This window comes from Pleuronectes platessa, chromosome 17 (genome assembly GCF_947347685.1).
Source record: "Pleuronectes platessa chromosome 17, fPlePla1.1, whole genome shotgun sequence".
Taxonomy (NCBI): domain Eukaryota; kingdom Metazoa; phylum Chordata; class Actinopteri; order Pleuronectiformes; family Pleuronectidae; genus Pleuronectes; species Pleuronectes platessa.
Window position 1 is genome coordinate 16,171,626 of NC_070642.1, and position 24,614 is coordinate 16,196,239.

A 24,614-nucleotide genomic window follows, 5' to 3' on the forward strand; every position below is an offset into this window, starting at 1 on the left:
GACTCAACCACGAAAATATCCGATGCACACATTTAAAAAGGTCATTCAGCCTTAATTTGCAAAAGAGTGATATGACATTTAACATACACGTGCATGCACACATGGTGACATTTAAAGATTCTTCCTCTCTACAATAACTGTAGAAGCGTGGAAGCTGTGACGCAGTTAACACAAAACAAATGTTGATGTTACAGCAAATAAAAATGCGGTTATAATACGGTAACAGTTAAATAAACCAAAACATTGTGTTTCGGTTCATTGCGGCTTTTTAAACTGCAAACAAACTCCCAGCATGCTCCACTCCTTCAGCCCCTGACAGCCGCTGCCTTTCTTTGCACCTCCATATGAAGAACTTCCTTTCCTGCATTGGATCTGAAAATGGCCCAACTGCTTAATATATCCCAGTCCCAAGAGCAGTACTCCCAGTCAGGCCAAATATTCCTACCACGCCTCAAACTCTGGAATGCAGCAGGAACTTTTTTGTCACCCATTTCAGTGAGTGACATTTTTATGGCCATCAGTTCTGGAGCTTTTTGAGGTGGCAGGAGAGTTTATATTTGGGGGGGAGGTGGTGTCAAAGGGCAGAGTCAGGTGTTGGAGGGGGGGGGGGGGGGGGGTCTCTGGAATTTGGGGGAAGAAGGCAATGAATGCTGGGAATGCCAGTAATGAGGCGGAGCAGGGGAGGGGGGGTCGCTGCAGGTCTGGAGGTCAGCGGGGGGGCTCGGAGGTCATGTTTGCTATAAATGGACACAAATAATCTCACGTGTCCAGATCTCCACGGCGCTGAGTCAGCACTGGAGGATTGAATTATCAATCAAAACGTTTGTTTGTATTAACTTAAACCAATCACATCTGTCTCGGGTGGCGTTAAATCGAGGCAGCTGTCAACATTTGCCGCTATGTTTTGTTTTGATTGGTTGTCAAAGTTCAATTTAAACAACCAGTCACATCAGACTGGTTTTCAGTGCATTCTGGAGATCCGATCGTAGTTAGCTGAATATTCGAGGGTCTAATATTGAATTTTCCGCATTAAAATATCTAAAACAATGAGACCTCTGTTATGTATTTTGTTGAGTTGCATCGTTACATCATCCCAAATGTTTTCCAATTATTTTCAAACCAAGACAAATTCGCAATTTCAATCAGTCCTTTGTCCACAGAACAGAGAAACTAATTTTCAACGTGGTGCGTTTGTTTTGGAGAAGAGACAAGATCTCACGTTATGTCACAACGTCACCAAACAAAACCCCTGGTGGCAGAAATGTATACATCGTGCATTTATAAACGTTAGCTAAAAGATCCCATTGGTCGTCCAGCAGCTTGTCTCCTTTTCTGTAGAGCAGCTCTACAGCCTGTGGACTGATGTGACTCTTTTATTGTGTTCCTGGGTGGGTCGGCCCTTTTAGACAGAGGGGCACCACGAGCACTTAAGGACCCATGTTGTACATGACCTCACTCTGCAGGTTCTCCATTTTTGCTGGGTGGGAGCACTTGGCCGCAGGGGCCAGGAATTGAAACGCATGGTTGTGTTGTACTGTGTTTAGGCCGTTATATGTTTTCTGACATGTCTGATTACATCTCCAACCAACCACAGCCAGTGAAAACAAAATCAAGGGGTTTTCTGCCTCCAACAAATGAACGAGTCAAGTTCATTGTCCTGAAATGTGGCTGCCTGTGTGTGTGTGTGTGTGTGTGTGGGGGGGGGGGGGGGGGGGGTTTACATTGAGGTTTCCCCGATGTACAGAATCATGTGTTTTCTGGATTTGTGGCCTCCCACAAACTGCTGAACAAATCAATAAGTCAAATGTCAGTTGACAAATGAATATTCAATATTTTTCTCCTCTCTGCTCTGTGTTATTTTCCTTTTGACTCTTGGTTCAAAACAAAACAAACATTCTGGTCATTTTGAATGATGTTTTTTTTATGTTTTACAGACTAAACAATTGATCAACTCTTTTACACACTCCTCTCTGTGGAAGCCTTTCTTTCATTCCTCCCAAACGGATACGACTCTGTGTACACCAGCTCCTCCCTCCACTCTTTCTCCTCGTCTTTTGCGTGCGTCCCCCCCGTCTGTCCCGAGCAGAGTGCCTTCTCTGTGGTCTCGTTTTTCACGTGTCTCCTGAAGCACCTTGGTCCTGCTGGGAACCGAGCCTGAGTTGTCCATTAGTTAGATTAGCGGCTCTGTGGGGAGGCTCTGGTTCCCTCTCCCCCGGCCTGGACACACAAAAGCTCCGACCTGCCTGCTATTGTCCGGCTGTCAGTCGGAGCTGGCCGCTGCCAGAAAACAGAAAAGCTCTGATCCAGTGATAAGGTGCTGTGAGCCAGGTTGTCTTTTTAGCTTGTTAACACGGTTGGAGTTTGTCCATAACGGAAAATGACTGTAAAATGTACTTTTTCCTTTTCCTATTATATCCTCAGTTATAATATTATTGTTTTGCAGTGGAAGAGTTTGTTAAATGTTGAGCTTTAAATTTCTGCAGCTCTTTTTCAGTCTTGACTTCTTACTTGCCAGGAACCAACATAAAACTCATTTTTAATGAGGTGTAGTGAACGTGACCTGAGGTCTCTTCACCCATCTTTGGTTCTTGTTTTGGTGTTTTCGTCTTTCACCAATAAATTGCTCCGCCTGATAATAAAACTCTTTATGACTTTGTAACACGGCGGCTGCACACAAACCATTTAAGGATCTAACAGCATCCCGTGGGCTGATTCCCCGAACATAAAGCATCATGGGTATCTGAGATGGAGACATTTATTTGCTGGTTTGCATCATTTTAAAACCATTATCGAGCGTATGACGGTGAGCGGTGACAAACTGTGGTTACACACAAGGGGAGTGGCATCGATCCTCTCGTCTTACTCTCATAAAGAAAGTGAAAATGTGGAGATATTCATACAAAGGAAAAAGCTTGTGTCTCAGTGTGTGTTAATGAAAAAAACCTCTTGACTGAGTCTTCTCTTCTGTCTCTTTTCCAGCCTTTGCAGAAAAATGGGCAGATCTCCAGCATGAGCAGCCTGAACGGACACTCGGAGGACAACACCCTGGCAGAAGGTGTGTTTGTGTGTGTGTGTGTGTGTGTGTGTGTTCTGTCTATAACCTGTTGTTTATTTACAGAGTGTGACTTAGCTCTGTGGGGTAAGTCATGCACAAAGTAATGTTTGTGTGTGTTTGTGTCTGGGATTTTCTACTGTTTCTTCAGCAGTGGCAGAAGGTAAGCTTGTTTGTGTGGGGTCGGTTTTCAGTGTGTGTGTGTGTGTGTGTGTGTGTGGTGTGTGTGTGTGTGTGTCTGTGTGTGTCTCCACATGTCTTCATGGATCTGCAAAATCTTCTTGATCCTAAACCAATTCCTATGTCAACACACACGGGACACCTACATGGGCTTTTCACATTGGAGACACACACACACCGAACACACTCTTCTTGTTACTCTCCCTCATTATACCTTTACACATATAGAGTACATGTATTATCTATATTTAATTCAAACTTAATTTTGACAATTTATGCAAGGAGAAGATTTTAAACCTCACTCTGAATCTATAAGGGAAATGATTGACCTACCAGTTTTTTGCAATAAATAAAAAGGTTTTTCTCTGAGCATCATAAAGAAGGTTTTGTGGGGGGGGGGGGAACCCATTACATTTTGCAGTGGATCTGGATAAACAGGACGATGCATGGATATGTTTTCACTTTCTTGCACTTTCTTGTTTCTGTACCCCTCTTTTTCTTCAATGGACTATTCCAAGTGGAATTACCTATATAGGATTTTCATCTTGTGAATATAATAAAAAAAAGTAATCTTTGATAATCATTAACCAGTCTAATTAATTCCCCTGAACTGAACACGTGCACCAACCTGCTCTCTTCATCTCTGCCCCCCCCCCCCACTCCGAAGCCGCGTTTGTTTATTTTCTCTGCCGTGTCTGTCGTGTCTCTCGATCTGGGCGGGCCGCGGGGGCGTGCGTGCCCTCCCCAAATATTTGGTAGGCCGTGACCCATGCCCCGCTCAAAGCAACCTGTGCCCATCATAATATGTTATAGCCCAGAGGAAGGAGTAACCCTATACTACTTAAAACACAGAAATATGTCACATAGCGCTCTGTCAAATAACCCTATTTAATAAGCTATTTAATGAAGCGACTCTGTGTGTTTACACAGAAACTCTATACCTTCTTCAGTGTGGCATGTGGACTAGAGGTGGACTGTACGTGTACTCTAAGGTTATCAACGTAGAAAGATGTGTTCTACAGGAACGATTAGATCTTGTTCATTAACAGTAGCTTTCAAGTACACAACTTGTATTTCATCATCTAACACAGATGGGCTGTGTTCTGTTTTTTTTAGCAAATATAAGTTGCGGTATCCCTTGTGCCCCGGCTTGTATAAAAGAAATTGCTGAAAACCATCTTGGATTTCTGCCCAAGAGATTTGATCGTACAAAATGAATATGCAGCAGCCCCTCTCTTCTAGATCTTCATCCAGGCGTATTCACAAATAGGCCCGTTACAGCTAAGAGAACCAGCTCGGCCCAGGTTGAATGGAAAATAGACTCAAACTAAGAAACTTGAACTTACCAACAAATCAATTTTACGACGTACTTTGATATGTTTGTGTCACATCGTCTCACGAGTGAGAATGAAACCAGGAGACAAACAACAGAGAGCAGCTGGAGCCCTGAGAGAGCTTCAAGGTATCAGAGCTAAAGGAGCGCATGCAGGGGAGTGAAGGGAAGGGAGATACACTATGGACAGAGAGAGAGATGATAGAGGAGTGAAAGACGTGGAGGAGTTTCACATCCCAGCACCATGGCCTGATAACGCTGGTGAAGCATTGTGGGAGACAGGAAGAGAAAAAAGAATCCCTCTGATAACAGCCCCTAAAAAACAACAAAAGACGAGCCGCAGATCAAAAGACTGACACATGAGCGTGCACACACACACACACACACACACACACAAACACACGTTCATGCACACAATCATCGTCCCTCGATATCAGGTAGGCCAGAGTGTTTACAGCTCGACCTCCAACCCTGTGGAGGAACATCCAAACATGTGCGGCCTGGAGCTGTTTCCAGACGTAGATCGGAGTCCAGACACTTTCCTGAAACTCTCTGGAGGGCCTGTTTGTCACTGTCAGCTGCTCCAGACATTTTCTGGAATTCTTCCTCTTGCGCCCCCCGAGTCAGACATCCGGAAAACTTCCAAGTGAAAGTGCAGCAGGAGAACTCAGGGTTGAGAAGAGGAGGCATACACCACGCACAGAAGACGTCAATGAAGATGTTAAGACAACGAGATCTGTTCTTCATTCGTGAAAGAAAAGCTCCAGAAAATATACGGCCCAGTTTTCCAGATGTCTGAAAACAGAACAGATCATTTTACACTTAAACAACTTTCTTAAAAATACTTAATTTGTAGGTTGTTCCCATTTTTTAACTGACCAGAAGGAATAATGGAAATAACATTGGACTCGACTGCTCTTATGGTCCTTATCAGTGGGAGCATCAATTAGTCTGAAGCGGAGTTCGACTGTGTGAATGCGTCCCAGTACAAATATTCAACCTCTATCATCTCTCCTGGTCTGTTTGATTTAGTTACTGGGAGTTATTTGTTTAAAGTGGCATCAAAGAATGCGGATGGTGTGGAGTTACGTTTTTCCTGCGTGTCCGTCAGTACTCGACTGCTTTGAGAACACAAACACCGGAGCTGCCGGTTCACACGAGGTGACTGCGCCCTGGACAAACGGGAAGTGGAAACTCTCGTGTTTTGTAAATGCAGGGCGGAAAAAAAAAGAATTTAAATAAGAGAAAATAATTTTGTCAAAAGGCTGAATCCAAGTCCGGAGTTGCTTGTTTTTGTTGTTACTCGGTACGGTGAAAGAGGAAATGTGCGGTCGTTGCTTCTTTGGGACTTCTTCTCGGGAGGCCCCTCGAGTTTTATATTAAACGTAGATAACAAATTGGCTGAAACGCAGTTTGAAAATCCTTCTTAAATCCTGATTTAACCTTCTGTGGGTGCTGGCTTGGCCGGGGAAGAGCCCAGGGAGGAGGCCTGGGGCTGAGGTATGAAGAGTTTACTCCAGGCTACTCCTCAGAAAGGAACTGAATAAATATTACATAGAGTTTTGAATCAACCACTTAGAGAAGTTTCTTCTTCTGAAGGGAAGAGGAAGGAGCAGCAAGGAGTAAAAATAGACAAAGAGGGAAAAATACAATTTGTGTTTTTCTGGAGTTGGACTTTCACATGTGAGGAATGCAGCAGGAGATTGTCCGAGTGAGACGCACACGAGCAGGAGGCTGGACACCATGCATGGACTTCTCTGAAGAAATCCTGTGTTTGTGTTTACATCACATTGACACAGGCATCGGCCCTTATCACCACAAGCTCTCGAATCTCGTTCATCTTCTTCTGCGTCTTCTACGTGTTTGACGGCTCTTTTTATATTCGTATTCTTCTCTTTTGCACTCGATCACAGACATTCTCCCGCTGTATCGTCACGTGGGCTCACTCTGACGTTTTCCAGACCTTCTACTCGTGTGTTAGAAGAGAAAGTTCGAGAAAACCTCCGAAGAAACTGACTCGGATGTTTGCATTCTCCCCCTGCGGAACACTTCAGGAAAATGTCTGGACATCAGTCCCTGTCTGAAAGCAGCTCAAGACATAAACACACAGTCAGCTGTGAGTGATGGAGCCACGGATTGTGTCCGACTAAAGTGCATAATCCCTACAAACGATGGCTCTTCTGTTCTCTACAGCAGTAAATTAGTGTTTTGTTCAATCAGGTCTTTGTCAGGTTACCGTCACTATTGAAAGTAAGATCCGGTAAGTGCTGTGTATTCTGTGTAGTCGTGCACTCCAAGCTGAATGTTTGCATGTGTCCTTGAGCTGCTCGTATCTGGGGCGTGGGCGAAGGGGGGGGGGGGGGGGGGGTGCAGTGGCAGCCCAGTGGATGACATCATAGCTGATGTCATTCACTGGCCGGAGAGTTGGCGGTCCCTCCCCGACGGCCGCGAGAGAGGAGAGATGAAGTTTGCTGGAAGGTTTGAGAGGCAGATAAATGCTGACTGTGTGAGCGTGTGTGTGTGTGTGTGTGTGTGTGTGTGTACGTGTATGTGTGTGTGTGTGTGTGTGTGTGTGTGTGTGTGTGTGTGTGTGGCATCAGTCGCAGCTCTCAGGCTGCACGTCTGTTTGCTCAAGGGACCTTATGGGTGCGGTTCACCACATTGAAACTGTTCATTTACCTCATTCATTAAAGTATGTGTGCAAATCAGTGTCACATATGATCCAGGAGCATTGTCCAATAAAAGAAATCTCAGTGTATCGTAGTTGTGCTGAAATCTTGACATTTGATCAATAGAAAATCTGAAACTTCAATCGTCTTATCTTGTTTTAAAGTAATTCGCTCTCCTGTTGTCGCAGCTTTCCTCTTGTGCATTTCTTTACAAACCAAATCTCTAACAGGAAAACGAGCTGTTGGAAAAATGCCTCGGGGGCTGTGGCAACTGGCGAAGTACAGCTGTTGTTATTTTTGACATTTTACAGGAAAGAAAATGTCTTACTCCCCCCCACAAACACACACACACACAGACACACACACAGATTAGAAGTGACGGGTGGTAAGTGATCACCCCGGATACATTTGCGTCCTTTTCAAACTTCTCCGTTTTAAGCAGCTCTAAACCTCCTGGAGCAGTTTGGACACGGTCGGTGTTTTTCAAATTAAAACGTCATAGTTTAGATGTAGTCTTAACAATAGGCTGATGAGTTCCAACATCTGGAGGGAGCTCGGAGAGACGCTTCTCCTTCGAGTCGAAACGGGGCAGTTGAGGAGGTTCGGGCGTCTTGTTAGGATGCCTCCTCCCTGGGCCTCTGCTATTGGAGGTTTCCTGGGCATGGGACCTGGGATAGCCCCAGAATCCTCCAGGGGACACATCTGGAACACCCTGCTGAGCCTCATGTCACCACGATCTAACCGTGGATTAGTTAAAGAAGATGAAGTACTAACCAATGATGACACCACTGTGCATTGTGAAGCAGACGTATGTCGGCCCTGTGTGTGTCATGAATTGTCAGAAATGATCGCCTGGAGTCCCTGAGTGCTGCATTTTTATTTTTGGTCGCAGGTGTAATCTTTTACAAGGTGGATTTATAGCTCTCTGTGTGTACTGGTAGTGTGTCTGGGTGTGTGTGTGGGTGTGTGTTTCTGCACGTGGCCGTGATTTCATTGCGGGATGGACTCACTCAGGCTCGTCTCGGGGGACGCACAAAGTCCCGCTGCCAAAATGTTCATCACGCCAGAGGAAGGGACCCCGCCCCTCACTTCAACTCTGTCTGATCTGCACCAGAGTGGACTCACACTGTACGGTCATCGTAACACAATCCAGCTGCCAGATTGTTCCTCTTGGCCCGAGTCCTCGTACATTCCAACTGACAATGCACATTATGGCCGACAGTTCCTAATAAGCTGTTCCACCGTTCCTCGAAGCCGTGCCGTAGGTGTGTGCAGACGCTGATCCATCAAGCAGCTGTGAGACACCGGGGGGGCATGTCTCCCCGCCCGGAGAGAGGAGGCTGATCCCGGAGGAGCGTGTGAGGGCGGGCAGAGCTGTGGATGTGAGTGCTTGAAAGCCCCTCGCTGCCTTCCAGATCCATCACTGTCCGGTCGCTCGCTCAATTAGGTTCATCTGCGCTGCATATTTGATGTAGTCCCTTGTTATGTAGTGGGTGCTTCAAGGATACAGAGCAGGATAAGTGAGCTCTATTAGTGAGCCGCCATTTGTCAACAGTTGCCTCAGCCTGTAAACGGATCAGACGTTATTTTTCTTCTGCTAAAATACAGAGTGCGGTAACCGAATGCAAGGACGCAGACAAGTGGAATCAGATGCTCTATTAAAACACTGACATCATACAGTCGTGCTCCTGGAGCTTTGACTCATCCCAAACACAGCAGCATCCCATCTAGAGCCCTGTGCGTTTAAAAAAAAAGGAAATGTGGAAGTTAGTTCAATTCATTCTAATTGATGAGATCAGAAGTCAAGAGAAGTTGACTGAAGTGTGATCCTTGATTTTCTTGCCAAAACCTAGTATCGCACATTGTAGCTGATATTAATCAAAGAGAGCACTCCCATGTTTCTGGCCCTCTGGTGAAGGGAACTAAAGGGCGGCTGTGGATCAGTAGAGTCGTTGTTCGATTCCCGGCTCCTTGTGTAGCACTCTGAGGTTTTGTCGGGCAAGATACTGAACTCCATAATGCACCTGATCGCTGGGCCAATAGTGTGTGATTGTAGCGCTGTATGAATGTGTGTGTAAATGGGTGAATGCGACTGGATATGTGCGATACAAATACACCGATCTAACTCCTGATGGAAAAATATCCGGCTCTTTATCAGCTAAATGATCAACTGTGTGCTTGCTAATTATTTATTGTGGTTTTGTGACTTTAATACTACCAGCAACAAATTTACTATTGTTCTTATTTAAAAAATGTATTGATTTGCACATATTTCTCATAGATAGATGAAAAACAAGACATTTTTGACTTTTCTAAGATGTGTTTTTGCAGAAAATGATTTGTCTATATTTATTTACGGTATGCAGGTATATCATGTATATACTTATATCGTGTCTCAGAGCCACAGTTGATTTATTCAAGCTGTTTTATTTTTTCAGTAGTCTAAACTTTTTAGTCTTCATCTGGAAACCAAAAGTTCAGGAACACTGGACATGCGGAGTTCACGATGTCTAATTATGCATCCCAGTCATCCCAGATCGTTTGTAATAACGAAACTGACCCGCTCAGCAGTATTCAAGCAGTACTCCTACAGGGTCAAGAATTACAGTAATAGATTCAAACTCAGAGTTGGACCCGACCAGGGCCCTCGGACCCCCAGGACCAGCTTGTTTCTGCAGGCACTCCTCTCTCTCATCTTTCCCAGCATCAGGGAACCTAATCTCCCCCTCCTCAACCCTGTACCTCCCCCAGGCGCATGGAGGACTGAGAGAATGGAGCAGGAATGCAACTGGCCCCTCCTCCTCCTTCTTTAATAGACCCCCTCTTACAATGCATCAAGTATCCATAAACTATAAGAAGTTTTCTTTTTTTTTTACCTTGAAATTTAATGATAAAATCTGCTTTCAGTAGGTGCCAAGAATGTGTCAGTGAGGTGAAGTTTTTCATTTGTGTCAGATGGAAGAATTAAAAAGTAATATTCTTCATACTGGATATTTGATACCTCTCTGATCTGCCGTGTCGGGTTCATCTCCAGCACAAAATTCATCTGGAATTAGTGGGGGTGCACTGGTGCGGATGCTTAAAAGTGATCGTTGTCCACCAAAAACTGATCCACACCCAGTTTGTATACGTCCACAGCTGCTTTTATCTCCATCGAACAGTTGTAACATGCAAATAAACTTCTGTCAGTCTTCAGTAACACCACTCAATGTCTTTGTTCAATTTAAATGCGTTAATATGTGTTTAATCAGGTAAGACATTTAAATAATATGTGTTTGGTCTTGTCTTATGTGTTTGAGTAGACCATGTTAAACACATGGGTCTCATTAAATGTGTAATAACAGTGGAAACAGGCATGTAAAATATTGTGTAACTGGCCACGAGAATGGTTCCCAGTGAACAGATTGTTATGGAACAGATAACGTTGTTAACAAGTCACTTTTGTGGTCACATCATAACTTTTGTGTACATTCTATAGCCATTTGTTTTTAAACAAACCCCCTATACCCTGCTGTATAGATGGTCATCGGTAGGCACCTGTTGAAGTGGGGGGGCCTGGGGTGAGTTGGTGGTGGTAGTTTGTAAACATGAGATGACCGGGTTAACTTAGGATGGAGTTTGATTTATGACTTTACTGCAGGTAACACACTGTCGACTTCATAAGCTGCAGACCGGTGCATTTCCATTCTTATGGGGGGGAAAGTTCCCACTTACCCCTCATAATGAAATGACACTTTTATTATTCAAATGTCCACTGAGGGGGCTGCATACTTCTTCTGTAGAACCTTGAACTGGGCGATACCACATCACGATTATTTCCAACTTTTACCTCGATTACGATTCATGAACGATGAACATCCGTTGGTTTCTAGAAAAGTCATTAAAATAAACAAAATTGTCTTGGAAACAAAAAACCATCTGACTCCATTCGGGAAAAATCGTTTTTTCTGGATTTAATGGTTTCTTCAGACGAGCGTTTGTTTGCGTGTGGATTTAATGGAGCTCTGCCAGATTGTAATGTAAAGCAGAGCTCAGTCTGAGGTAAGGAAGATGGATAAGCAGGCAGGAAGAGCTTGAAGGATAAGAGCTATTGTGAGGAAAAAAAATTCAGTGGAGTTCTCATGAAGTACAGCTGCGTGGGGAGTGGGAACCGACTCGTTTTGGCACCGGTCCACATGGGACCCTTTTTTCGGACTTGAGCAAGATTCAAACTTGGCGTTTTTTACTCACACTCTCTCTAGACTTCAGCATAGACCCACTTCAACCATTACACCCTGGCCAAACCAGCTGGCTTATTTAGCAGAGGAGACCTTTGTCGACCATTTCCAAGGCCCGTTTGAAGCATCGGGATCTGGGTTCTCTGGATCTCGCCTTCCCCTTTTTTAAAACCAGTCTTTTAAAAGAAGACATGATGATGCATAACAACAACTGGAATGCCAAATTGCTGGGGCAAATATTTCAGGAATGCGGGGGAAAACGTGAAGACAAGCACAGCAGATGGCCGAGGCTGGATAAACATACACTGGAAGGGATTGTCGCTGCTCTTCACCCCAGTTTAGACACACCTCTTTAGGCAGTGGGACTTTAACTCGACAGCTTAGAAGACCAACAATAATAGAGGCGGACACACTCGATCTCCGATTTCATTGTAGCCAGTTTGCGTGCAAGACAATTTAGATTTTTATGGACCTCCTCTCTCCATGCTGAAAGCTGTAAACATGACATTGTTTTGGAGCAATAATAAACAAAAGATGGTCACGAAATCCTCGAACGTGAGAATCCACCGCTACAGTCACCGCGCTGCATCACGTCATGTGTGTCCGGACAAGAAAAGGCGGAAGGGTTTGTGGACACGCCGTGCAGAGTACAGAATGAGGCATAACTCGAGGAAACGTGCAAAGGGAAGAGGAAACGACGATGTCAAGAAAAGACCTGTTTCCTGTCCGACATTCTTATTCAGCCATCCCTCCGGCCCACACGCAGACCGGAGGAGGGGTGGGAAGGGGGCTCGTGAGGACAGGGGATTGAGGGGAGAAAGTGGTGGAGCCGAAGAGGGATTAAAGAAGACTGGAGTGTGGATTCGGGGGGGGGGGGGGGCGGTGTGAAAGGAGGAGAAACATTTTTTTTTAAATGGACAAGAAAGGAGAAGTACTTGGTGAAACATCTCTCTGATCCCCTGCGTTTTCACACATCACTCACATCCCGCGTTTCCCTTTCCTCCAATTATTTCAACATCATCCAGTTCTTGGAAGAGGAGGAGGAGGGGCTTTCTCCTCCGCTGTCCGATGATGTCATGCGCTTCTTTGCAGGCCAGCAAAAGGCGGCCTGCAAAACACCCCAACCCCCCACCCGCCTCACTATTCAAGACCCCTCCTCAAACATTCCTGAACTCAGGCATGTTTTCTGATTTATCCAGATATGTGGGGCGTCACCCCCACAGACTTGGCCCTGGGTTGTAGACGCAACTCAACAGGCTCAGTTTAAAGATATGGAATACATTACAGTTTAATGACTGTTGTGACCAGAGATTCATTTGATTAAAACGACCATTTATCTAATAAAAGAAAAAAACTATAGGATGGTACTCGTTGGAGCTTCTGCTGAGGAGAGACCCTTAAATTCAATCAAATTATCAGACACTCATAATTATCATGCAAGTGGCTGATTAGTTCATCGATGGATCAACTGACGGAAAGCAAATGATAACTACAGTTATCACCTAAAGTCTGTGGTGCCATCTTCTTAAAACTGTATCGTTCAGTATATTCCTTGTTACATTTGATAGTAAACTGAATATTTGTATTTGGTTTTGGTCCCTGATTCTCGAAAACTAGACATTTCAATACTCAACCATATTTTCTCATTTATGACAAAGTTCTGTGAATTTAATCAACCTTTTATTTTCAGGGTTTGAGATGTAAATGAAATTACCACTGAAACCAAGAGAAGGTAAAGAGAAGAAACACATTAATGAAGAGATGTAGAGAATAACTCTACTTGTTTATTTGGTGTTTGTTTCACGGTGATGAATGAATCTATCATCCAGAGGAAACATTTAATTATTTTACAGTTAATAATGAAGATCTGAGGCAAACAGTATCAGTCCAAGGTAACATCTAGACACACCGGATGAATTCAGACCTGGTCTTCACACAGGATGTATGTATTTCTATGATATATGATTTATATATGATATTGTATGAGAATAGCAGCCTTGTCCTTTAATTACTGGGAATTTCATTGCTGAAAATGTTCCCATACAACTCATTGTAGCCTGAGGCTTTGTGTGTGCCTGAATTATAACCCCGCTGTATGTATGGAATGTGATTGATGTGCATGAGTCATCTGAAGGATGCTGGACGGGAAACAGGAAGACACGGGGCCGACCCGGCCGAGATTCTCTCATCCAACTTTTAAACTCCCCTCGGTCTGACTCACTGTCCACTCAGCTCAATGCTCTGCTCGTACTCATTGTGCAGGCACAGTGCAGAAGTAGTGAACCTGACATGAGTCACATCAAAAACAGAGAGGAGGCATGTCAGGGTGAAATTCTTTGTAAATGAGTGTGATCCCATGAATGAGCCTTTCATGATGCAGCCATGGGATTTTACTTTTACAGTTAAGATTCTCCCATACGTGTATTTATGCCTAATTCCCACGAAACACAAGTAAAGCAAGATTTAATTTCTCCGGAAACTTCTCCTGAAAGTGTCTCATTAGATCTGCGACTGTATCTTCTGTCCCATCGAAGCCCCTCCGCTCCATCTCCTCCTCCGCCAGCTCTGATAAAACACCATGAAGCTCTCCATTCATGGCCAAAGACCTTGGTATTCACGCCCGTTTCCATTCAGTGGATCTGAAGAGGCTCACAGGAAGTGGTGGCGGATAAAGAGAAAATCCGATTATGTGTTTTCAGATGTGTTTTTTTTGTCTCGTTCTGTGATTTCTCGTTTTTTTCCCTGATTTGATTTGTAATTGTGACGTTTGGAGGAGTTTGAGGTTGAAACGCTGCTGGAACACGCTGACACTTCTACCGATTGGACTTGTTGAATAACACTTTTAAAGTGCAACAACACTCACAGTGGTGGGTGGGGGGGGGGGGGGGGGGGGGGGCGCTCAGACGCTACTTGATTACTGCTGTTATCACCTATTTGGGAGCCTTCTACATGGAACTCACACATTCCTCTGGGACAATGCAAACGTGTGACAGATCTGATTATCCTGGTATGTACCTGAGGATTTATCTGCATTCCTCCCGGCCCCTCCACCCCCCAAGAGACAAAAGCTGAATTAAATGTGTCTGCACTGGAGTAATTGAGAGGGCCCCATTAACATTCAGAGGGGGCAGGCGGCAACGCGATGGCACCCCCGTTCCGAGGTCCTTGGTATGAACCGCTCCTCGAACGGTTTCTGGATGGTGCTTCTCTATCAATTTTACTTTAAAGGAAAACAAAAGCACCCATTTCCAATTAAGAGCAAACCGAGAGTTTTGTGTCCAAATGAAATCGTGAAATTCCCTCTTGCTCGCCAGTTTCAATATTCTTCCACATGACTTAGTGACATGAGATATGGGAGAGAACATGGTCGAGGAAGAGAAAAGGTGGATAGAAGAGTGGTCTCCAGCTGCCTTTAAAAGAGGACACATTTGGATATTAAGGCCAGGGAGGGGGAGACAGTAGAGACCCCCTACCCAAAAGACACAATGTACATGTGTGATGAGGTTTGAACCTGTACAATAGTGGGAGATAAATTCTCCAGTGAATGATCCCATGATGAGCTCCAGTCATCCCTGGGTGGAGGTCTGAGGGAGAGCCAGTGGATAAGGAAGGAGGAGGAGGATGGAGGGGGTAGGGGGTGTCTGTATGTGTGTGTGTGTGTTCGGTGTGTGTGTGTAAGAGGCAGGGGAGGGGGAGGAGGGAGGGAGGGGGGGGGTTGCTCATTCAGAACAGCTGAAGAAAGGAGAGGGAGGTGGGAGGCATGAGGGAGGCAGGGGTGGTCCCAACATGACATGTGTGTCAGTCTGTTGAAATGTGTGTGGAGCCCTCCTCTCTGGTCATACTGACCGAGAAGCGCTGGAAGAGAGAGGGAGACGCACAGAGGAGAAGAGAAGGAGAGACACACAGCTTCTGCACCTCAGAGTATCAGGAGCTAAGACGGAGCCGAGCTGATCTCACATTTTTAAAGAGCCTGCAGACGAGTGGAGGGAAACGATAGAGACAGTTAATACAATACTTTAAACAAAAAAGATTTATATATTTTTTTACCTTTTTTTTTATTTTATAATTTTTTGTTTCCGAGGAAGGATCTCTGGTCGTTTTACAAATGCTTGGAACAATTACACTTACAGGTAAGCACCAAGGCCTCATCCCAAACTTTTAACCCTGCAGTGATCTGTCCAACATGATGTGATTCAACCTGAGTGCAAACTCTGTGGCTGCTTGTGCTAAAGTTTTAATTTAGACTCTGTCTTTTGGTCCTTTCTGTGGCTTTTTAAATCTTGTCTTTATATAAAATGTAGGAAAACCAAAAGCAACTGTTTTCTGCTCACATGAGTGAGTGCAGCCGGAGGCATTGTTGTCCTGAGGGTGTGGTTACTCATTGTGGTTTGTGGAGAGAGGGATTTCAGTGAGAGATGGTTTTGCTTTGACCAACAGAGACTCATAGTGGGGGAAAATGTGTGAATTCATGTATATTTAGTTTAGTTTTGTTAAATTCCATGAAGTTTAAACTGGATTTTAAATTCAGTTTTTGAGCCTCGATCATCAAGTGGTCATTTCATCATTCTCCCTCCATCACCAGGGGTTTCCCCTGAGCTCTGAATCATCCCATTTTTCAGTAGCTCTGTAGTAAAAGAAAAAAATGTTTATCCACTGCACAAACTTTCTCCTGTCTCGTAACCGCCGTCTCCGCCTTAGACAAACTTCAGAGTGGACTCTTGGGTGGAGGGGGGGGGGGGGGGGGGTTATGTCCCACAAAGCCTCCTTCGGTGGGAAAAGAATTTCACACGGTGACAGCTGCCCTGATAGAAATATACATGGGCCAACAATTCACAGGAATATTTTTCAAAGCCCTCCTTTTAGCTGGTCGGTCCGAGCCAGCTCCCATGCGTCCCGTCATGTGAAGTATTTCATTAGATTAGAGTGGGATCCTAATTCCCAGTGGGCTTATTCAGTTTGGCCACAGAGGGAGAGAGAAGGGAGGAGAGAGAGAGAGAGGGGCGTATGGAATTAATTACTAGACAAGACCAATTCTCCTTCAGGCCTTATAACTGGGAGTGATGGTTGAAATTGAGCAGGGGTTTTGGGGCGTCTTGCTCAACCCGCAGGTTTTGGTATCGGTGAATGAGTGGAATACCAAAGCTTTATCGTTTACACATAAACAAAACAGGTTTTCGGTGAGACTCTGGCTCGGTGTGAGTCAGATAACAGAGGTATTTGGGTGTTGGATGTGCAGAGGAGACCTCCCCCCCCCCCCCCCCCCCCCCCCCAGCCGGAGCCAAGGAGACACTTCGACCACACCTTTGATGCAGAGAGAGCGAGGGGGGTGGTGGAAGGGGTCCGGTTGGGGGAGGGGGAGGTGGTCTGGGGGGGGGGGGGTGTTGTGTCTCCTTGCCCTCTTTTTTTTTGACCGACATCTTTTGTTTCAAGGGCTGATGCTCCAGACGACAATAATCATAACAGGGATTTGCATTAATTTGGGCAAAGTGTGTAAACAACAGGAGGAATGGCCGGCATTCAACACACACAACCACACACACACAGCCACATCAGAAATCTGAGCTCACTGGAGTAGATCTACAACAATTGTTTTGTTTTTTTTTGGCTGCGGTGATGATATTTAATGAGAGGGCATCACCTTACCAAATGCCTTTCACACCCGTAAACAAAGCCTGTCTTCACCACAGAGAGAGGCATCCCAGCTATGAATGTGTGTGTGTGTGTGTGTGTGTGTGTGTGTGTGTCTCAGATATGTAACACCCTCTAAAGTGAGTTAGTGCTGCAGCCTCAGGGAAGAACCCCCAACCCCCAACCTATCCCTCCATCTCCTTAACTGTCCCCTGCTCACCCCCTGCAGCCTCACCCCTCACATTCGCATTCTTTCTGGTACAGTCGTTATTCAAAACAGCCCCCCCCCCCCCCTGCTCTCCTCACATTTACTCTCCCAACCACCCAAATCAAATGTCAACAGTTGTGTTAAAAAAACTCCGGAAAACAAAGATCAAAAAGACTGGGAGAGATTCCAGGAGTGTGTTAAAACCACATGATTCCTGTTTTATTGTGCGTGTAGATACACGTGGCCTCGTCTGGTTTACCAACAGTCTGACCCCTCCCACACACACACACACACACACACACACACACGTCTCTATACACAAATTCTTCCGCACACCAGAACTACGGTGAAATGTGTAATTGTATACATAGTTAAACTGAATTTGGGTTGGCCAATTAAAAGCATGGGTTTCATATTGGATAACTGTTTGCTTGGTGACTTGTGTTTACCCGATGCTTGTGTATCTTCCCGCTCACTCAACAGTGTGATTCGACAAGTGCCCTTTAAATAAAACACATGTGAGACGGAGCCCAACTGCCATGTGACACTGATGTATCATATAAGTTACTCAGGCGCTGAGTTTTCCCCCAACTTTACATCAGTTTTAAGTTAAAGACGACAAACTCCCAACAGCAGCGTGTCTTGATAATGAGAAAGTCGACCACCCCCCTTTCTTTTATTGTCGGAGGCCAGAGTGGGTTAGAAAGACCATTGTGTTTGCATGAGTGTGTGCCTTGGGAGGGGGGGTGGGTCCACATCCATCCTGCTGTGGTGGAATTTGGGTCAAGGGGATTGGGACTTATTTTAAGGAGGGGTCACAGGGGCCTGTATTGTTTGGTTTAAATCCTATATGGGTGCAGACCAGACACCGTAACTGAAAAAGAAATACAAATAAACATTCCTTAAATCCCCTGGCATGTCTGGAGAATGCTAAAATTGTTTTCCCCTAAAGATGGAGTGAGAGGCATAGTTCACATTTCTCAAATCTAAATATATATACAAAACATGGGCGTGCCCCCCTGTGAGTGGCATTAGCGTATGAAAGAGCTTCTTTATTCCTTCACACAAATTTACCACAGAATGCTGCTGCAGTGTTTGGCAACAAGTGAACTTTAAAAGTTTTCTTTACTATAACCTGAAATATTCCGAGAATGTCATGCAAGTGATTGAGGCTTTGTGTCCATAATTATGGAAAAAGGATGTGGACACTTGTGGCGCCGTTTTTGCATTTTTGTGTGTGAGACAATAACACGTCTTTATTTACAAGCTGAATCTGCCGGGGCAAGGGTAGGGGGTAGATCCCACAGCGGTTTAAGGAGAGCATCTTTGTGTTCCCCAGTGGGTGTAATCAGGTAAGCTGATATGTAGTCATTAAAAGTCCTGGGGAATTTGTTTTGAGAGTTTCAGATGTGAGGTTTCCCAGACTTCTAGTGAGAAGGGAGTTAAAAAAAAGGAGAAAAGTTTCAGGCACTGGCATGGCGTCATCCCCCGAGGCCTCCTCCTGTCAAAACACAGATAGACCTGGCATCGTATGTGACTGTGTGGGGTTGTGTGTGTGGTTTCTGTCTCAAACCACATCTGCTAAAAGGCCTTTTGTATGACATCGTTTTTTAATTATTTGTGTGACGAACCAAGGAGTCACTCACAATAGTGGAGTTAGACAAGTGTTTCAGTTTGGCCTTCAAAAGGACCAAGGAGGGGCCATGTGATTCAACATTATGGGGTTTTCTGCAGACATTGTGTATTTGGACAATAATCCTCAAATGGCCAACAGCATTACTGTCGTTACGCATGATTTTTCTGTGAATCTCCCTTTGGGGCATTGCTGTGTTATTTGTGCCAATGCCAAAACTCTGATTGCAATTAAGTGGTCATATGCTTGATCAAATTTTCTCAGAGGGTGGGGATGTCAGTAAATACTTTCTGTACAACTTCTTTGATTATTCCCAGATGACAAGAAGACTTTCATTAATGATATAACAAAAAATCCCATCTCTTTGAAATATAGTTTCCCCTCAGAGTTATGACAGAAATTTGATAAAACACAGTTTTCTTGGCTGATTTGATTTCCTCATTATATTACATTTTTTGAAAGTGATTGTCATAAAATCACAGCTGCGGTCAAAGCTTTCTTGTATGAATATCATGGGAATGCTGTTAGTGGTCTTCCGGAAGCAGTTGATCAATAAATAAAATTATATTTGTATGGCCCATACTCACAAATCACAATTTGTCTCATAGGACATTACAAGGTACATCATGATGTGTGCTTAACCCTCAACAAGAGTAAAGAAAATCTTCCAGAAAGAAACATAGTAACCTCAGAGAGATCCACTAGAGAGGGATCCCTCTCCCAGTACGGAGAGCAGTCCAATAGATGCTGCTGGAACTGGAAACCCCAAAAGAATACCTTTATTTACGAAAAATGTGTCAATGTTTAAAATATTTATACATAAGACAATATCTGATAGAGATGAAGGTAGCAGCAATAACCAATGAATTGAGGAGTAGATCTTGAATGAGTAATCCGATGTGTATCATACTGAACCTGCTTTCCTTTCTTGTCGTTTCAGTTGGCCAGCCTGATGCTGTGTCAGTGCCTCCAAAGGAGGAGGCCTCTGAGGCCGTGGACACCGTCCAGGATGAAGTAGCCCCTCAAGTGAATGGTGAGAAAGTGGAGAAGGAATCCCCTGATGCCAATGACATCTCCGCGGTTGAGGAGAAGGCAGGGGAGGAGAAGCCTGACGATGCGACTGAAGTGGGCTTCAAGAAGATCTTCCGCTTTGTGGGCTTTAAGTTCACACTGAATAAAGACAAGAGTGAGGAGAAAGACCCCGTGAAGCTACTGACGGTCAAAGATAAGGAGGGACAAGAGCTCACGGGGACAGATGAACCTACAAAGGAGGAGGAGGCTACAGCTGAAGAGAAGGAGGCTGACTCAGAGGCAACTACTGTTGAGGCTGAACTCACTGATAAAGCTGAAACCCCTGATGCCCCAGCTGGAGACGCTGCAAATGGAGAAACTGATGAAGCAGTCAAGGGGGAAGACGCTGAGAAGGAAGGAGAGGCCAGTCCACCCTCCCAGGAGACCACCCTGACCCTGTCCCCCTTCAGAAAGCTCTTCGGTGGAGGCATCTTCTCTAACCTGCGAAAGAAGGCCAGCATCAAGAAGACAAAAGAGGAGGAAGACAAGGAGAACGTTGTTGAAGAGGAAGCAGCAAAATCAGAGGAAACTGCTGCAGCAGAGGAGGACAAGGTTGATGCAGAGCTAGGAAACCAGGAGGAGGCACCAGCAACTTCAGAGGAAGACAAATCTGAGCCAAAGGAGGAGGCACCCGTCACTTCAGAGGACGTCAAATCAGAGGCAACCCTAGCATCTGAGGAAACCACTGCTCCCTCAGCAGGTACTTCTGACGAGACTAAACCAGAAGAGGCAAAAGCAGAAGAGGAGAAGGCTCCAGCAGAGGTGACGTCTGAGGTTGAGCTCCTCTCATCACAGGAGAAGGTTAAGTCCCAGGGAAGCCCCCTGAAGAAGCTCTTCACTGGCGCTGGCTTAAAGAAACTGTCAACTAAGAAACAGAAGACCAAGAAAGAGGCTGTGAGCAAATTGAATGAGTCTGGCGAGCAGACAGCTGAGCAGCTTCAGTCATCCACTGAATCAGCAGAGGCTCCTAAAGCCGACAGTGGGCCCTCATCTCCAGAAGAGTCAGGAGAGCATGTCCTTGCTGTGGAGGTGACCCAGAATGAGTCCAGCCAAGAGAGTGAGGTTGAAGTTGCCTCTGACGGAGAGAAGAAAAAAGAGGGCATCATCGCCTGGTCCTCCTTCAAGAGACTAGTAACTCCCAAGAAGCTTGTGAAAAGGTCTTCTGAGAGTGATGATGAAGCCACAGGTGAGAAACCAGCAAAGTCAGCCACACTGTCCTCTTCTGAGAGCGCTCCATTAGCAGATAAGAGTGTTGAGGAGGAGGCCACGGAGGAGAAGCCAACTGAGGAAGAGCCAAAGACTGAAAACACTGAGAAACTTGTCAGCAGCACCGAAGAGCCCAAAAAGAAAATGGACACCTCTGTCTCCTGGGATGCCCTCATGTGTATGGGTGGAACCAAAAAGAGGACAAGGAGGACATCTGATTCTGATGATGAGGAGACCAAGATTGAAGAGGAAGCAGCAGCTGTAGAAGCAGTTGCAGAAGAGGAACAGGAGGTCAAACCCGAGGCTGCTGTTGTCACTTCTGCCTCACAAAACACAGAGAGTGAAGGAGAAGGAGAAGTTATTTCCTCAGCTGAGGCTTTAAGTCCCCCTGACAGAGAATCTACCTGGGACACACTGAAACGCATGGTTATGTCAAAGAGTAAGCCCAAACTTGATGAAAAACCAGAGGAGAGTGCAAACCAAGTCCAGTCAGACAGTGAAGCCCCAAAGGAAGAGTCATCTTTCTCCTTGAGGAAGTTCTTCCCTGGACGCAGAAAGAAGAAGGTTGACAAGCAGGCCTCCACTGAAGCTGGAGAGGAGGACTCTGACACCCCAGCTGTGGTTCCTCTCTCAGAGTACGATGACCAAGGTGAGGCTAAACAGGAAGCACCAGCTGAGATCCAGACTAACGAGTCTACTGAAGATAGATCCCCTTCATGGATTCCAGCCTCTGTCGAAGAAGCTGATAATAACCAAGATCAGCTGAGTGACATCCCAGAGGAGACAGAGAATGCTGCCACCCCAAAGTCTGTTGACACTGATATTGCCGATGATGAGGACCAGGCTAATCGGACCAACAACAGCCTTCGTCGCAGGGGGCGTAGGCTGTCCACAGCTGAAATGAAGCCTGTCACTCAGGCTCCAGCTTCAGAGGCCACCCTCGTTCCTCAGGGACCCTTGTCGGGAAACGCAGAGGAGGTTGTGGCAGGTATTGAGGCCCAAATCAGTGAAGTAGTATGCCAGACATCTGTGACTGTTGTAGATGTATCAGTAGAGGCAGCTTCTGAAAACATCGAGGGTGAACCACCAACCGAGATTGCAGAGGTAACGTCAAATACTATCCTGCAGCCACATACTAGTGATGAGGCAATGGCTATCTGTACTGGCCTGGGCACAAAGGAGATCGCCAAAGTAGCTTTGGAGAAGCCTGCAACAACCCTCGTTGAGTGCATGGCCGTGGTCCATGATGTCCTGGGCACAGAGGTGTTGATTGAAGATAAACCAGCCAGTCCAGAGGAAGGCACACTTGTGGAAGCTGCAATGTTCAAAGCCCAAGTGCAGCAAGTTGAAACCACTGACCTTGAGCCCGCTGTTGAAAATTCACAGGATGAGGAGGCCATTCAAGTTGCCACTGAGAGCTGCGAACCTGAAATTGAGAGGATTGGAGTCGTCACCACTCTTATGGAGGAGTCTGTTGCCCTTCAGACCACCACAGTGTGCGAGAACTCTCCCAAAGTGGAAGTAGTCAACCCCATTACCCCAACAACTGAGGCAGCCATCTGCACCCAGAGCATAGAAGTCATCGAGCCAACTGTAGAGACCAAGACAGTGAAAATGGACATGGAGCTGCTTGGTGCTGCCACTGAGGAACATGCGCCTATCTCAGAGGTAGTCCAGGTTGTGAATGAGGAGAAATCTTTTACCATGTGTACTACTACAATGACCACCATCGCAAAGGAGAGTGTAGTCCTATCAAGCGAGGAGGCTCCCGTCATTTCAGAAACGGTGGTTGGCATCACCCCGCTCAGTGTGGAGTCTGACCAGGTGGCAAGCTCAGAGGAGGTGACCATAAAGAAGGAAGAGACAGTTGTGGAGACTGTGGAGGCCACTTCCGTTGAGATTGTTCAGCCAGCGAGTCCTGCTGTCGGTGAGCAGGCAACAGAGAAGATGGAAGAAATCCAGGATGATGTGCAGCAGTCCTCTGAGATTGAGACTCAGAGCCAGGTTATTGCCCAGGCTATCATTCAGGATGCCATAGATAAAGTTTCAGAGACCACACCTGAACCCCAAGAGCCTGCCACCGCCCCATCACCAGTCCAGGCAACAGCAGGAACAGAGGAAGAAATCATAACTGAGAACATTGTAGTCAATGACACCCCTGTCGCTGTCATCTGTGACATACCAGCACCAAAGTCCCCCCCTCAGCTTCATGTTGCCATGGAGGTCATTGACACAATCGCTTTAGAGGTCACAGAGAGCCTTGACGCAAAGGTGGAGGAGGATGAGGAGAAGGAACAAGTGGAAGAGTTGAAGCAAGCTGTGGAAGTTAAAGTAAGTGAAGAAGAAACAGTTGTAGTGGAAGAGGTCGTAGAGGGTGTCGCAGAGGTGGAGAAGGAAGAGAGCCAAGAGGAGGAGGTGAAACCACAATCAGAGGAGTCAGAGGAGAACAAAGACGTAGAGATCCACATGCCAGTCCAGGTGGTCCTGCAGATGGCACATCTGGTGGAGGAGCAATTGTTGGAAGAAGAGGCAGTAGTAGAGTTTGACAGCAATGGTCCAGTGAACAACAACACCAGCGCAGAGCCCATGAGCCCCGCAAGCGTAAAAAAACTCTCAACACTGTCAGAAGAAGCTCAGGTGACGGCGTCAGGGGAGGAGACAGAGGAGGCAGCAGCTGACCATTCGGTGAAGGCGAAGAAGACATCAGGGAAGTGCGCCGAGGTGATGGCCCAGGTGATCGAGGTGATTGAGGAGGCTGTGAAGGAGATCGAGCCTGTGTCCACAGAGATCACAGCAGCATCATGAGCAGGTGAGAGGGACATCTGCTTAACAACTTGGTTTCAGTTTGTTATATATCACCATGCAGATGACACAAAAACATCTAAACTTCAGTCTTTTATTGTAAAAAAAAAACAACACTCCAAATTCAACATTCCTATGTTGGCCTATCACACGATCTTCTCAAAGTGGATTTTTTTGAAACATCAATGGGTCCTACTTTTATTAGGGAGAAGGGGAGGGGGGGGGGGGGGATTCACCCACTAACCAGATGAAAAAGCTTTTGTTCGGGCTACGAGTAACCAGGGGACCTTTGATATCAAAGCAGGAATGCCGCCATTGACCCCTTCTTTTCAGGCCGGGGTCTAGGCAAGGGAAGCGGTGTGTGAGGGGCAGATGAACTTGTGCTGAAAGACTGATTATGATTCCTCCGCTCCCTCCTGCTGTTCGCCTTCTATCAAAGGCTCAGTATGGAGTCAAGAAACCATGTCGAAGTTCGCATTTGTTAGATTCAATTACAAAGCTTCAAAGGGCCGAAGTCGAGGTTGAGCTGCTTTGATTGAATTATATCTTCAATATGAGCAGAGCGTTGTGAGGTTTTAGTTACAGTGACTCACTTTGTTTGATACGACCAATTAA

The 24,614-nt window shown here is 45.7% G+C and overlaps 1 protein-coding gene across 2 annotated transcripts in view; it reads left to right on the plus strand.

Moving 5' to 3' along the window:
• The window catches only part of akap12b (A kinase (PRKA) anchor protein 12b), a 43,093-nt gene that overhangs the window by 15,487 nt on the left and 2,992 nt on the right, over positions 1-24,614 (plus strand). The window contains exons 2-3 of one of the 2 annotated variants that reach the window (XM_053444957.1): positions 2,980-3,055; positions 19,861-24,006. In XM_053444957.1, the coding sequence (XP_053300932.1) occupies positions 2,980-3,055; positions 19,861-24,002 (4,218 nt within the window). In that variant the 3' untranslated portion in view covers positions 24,003-24,006. Of the gene's footprint in view, positions 1-2,979; positions 3,056-15,226; positions 15,582-19,860; positions 24,007-24,614 lie in introns of those variants that run through there. The other variant, XM_053444958.1, reaches the window with a different exon arrangement.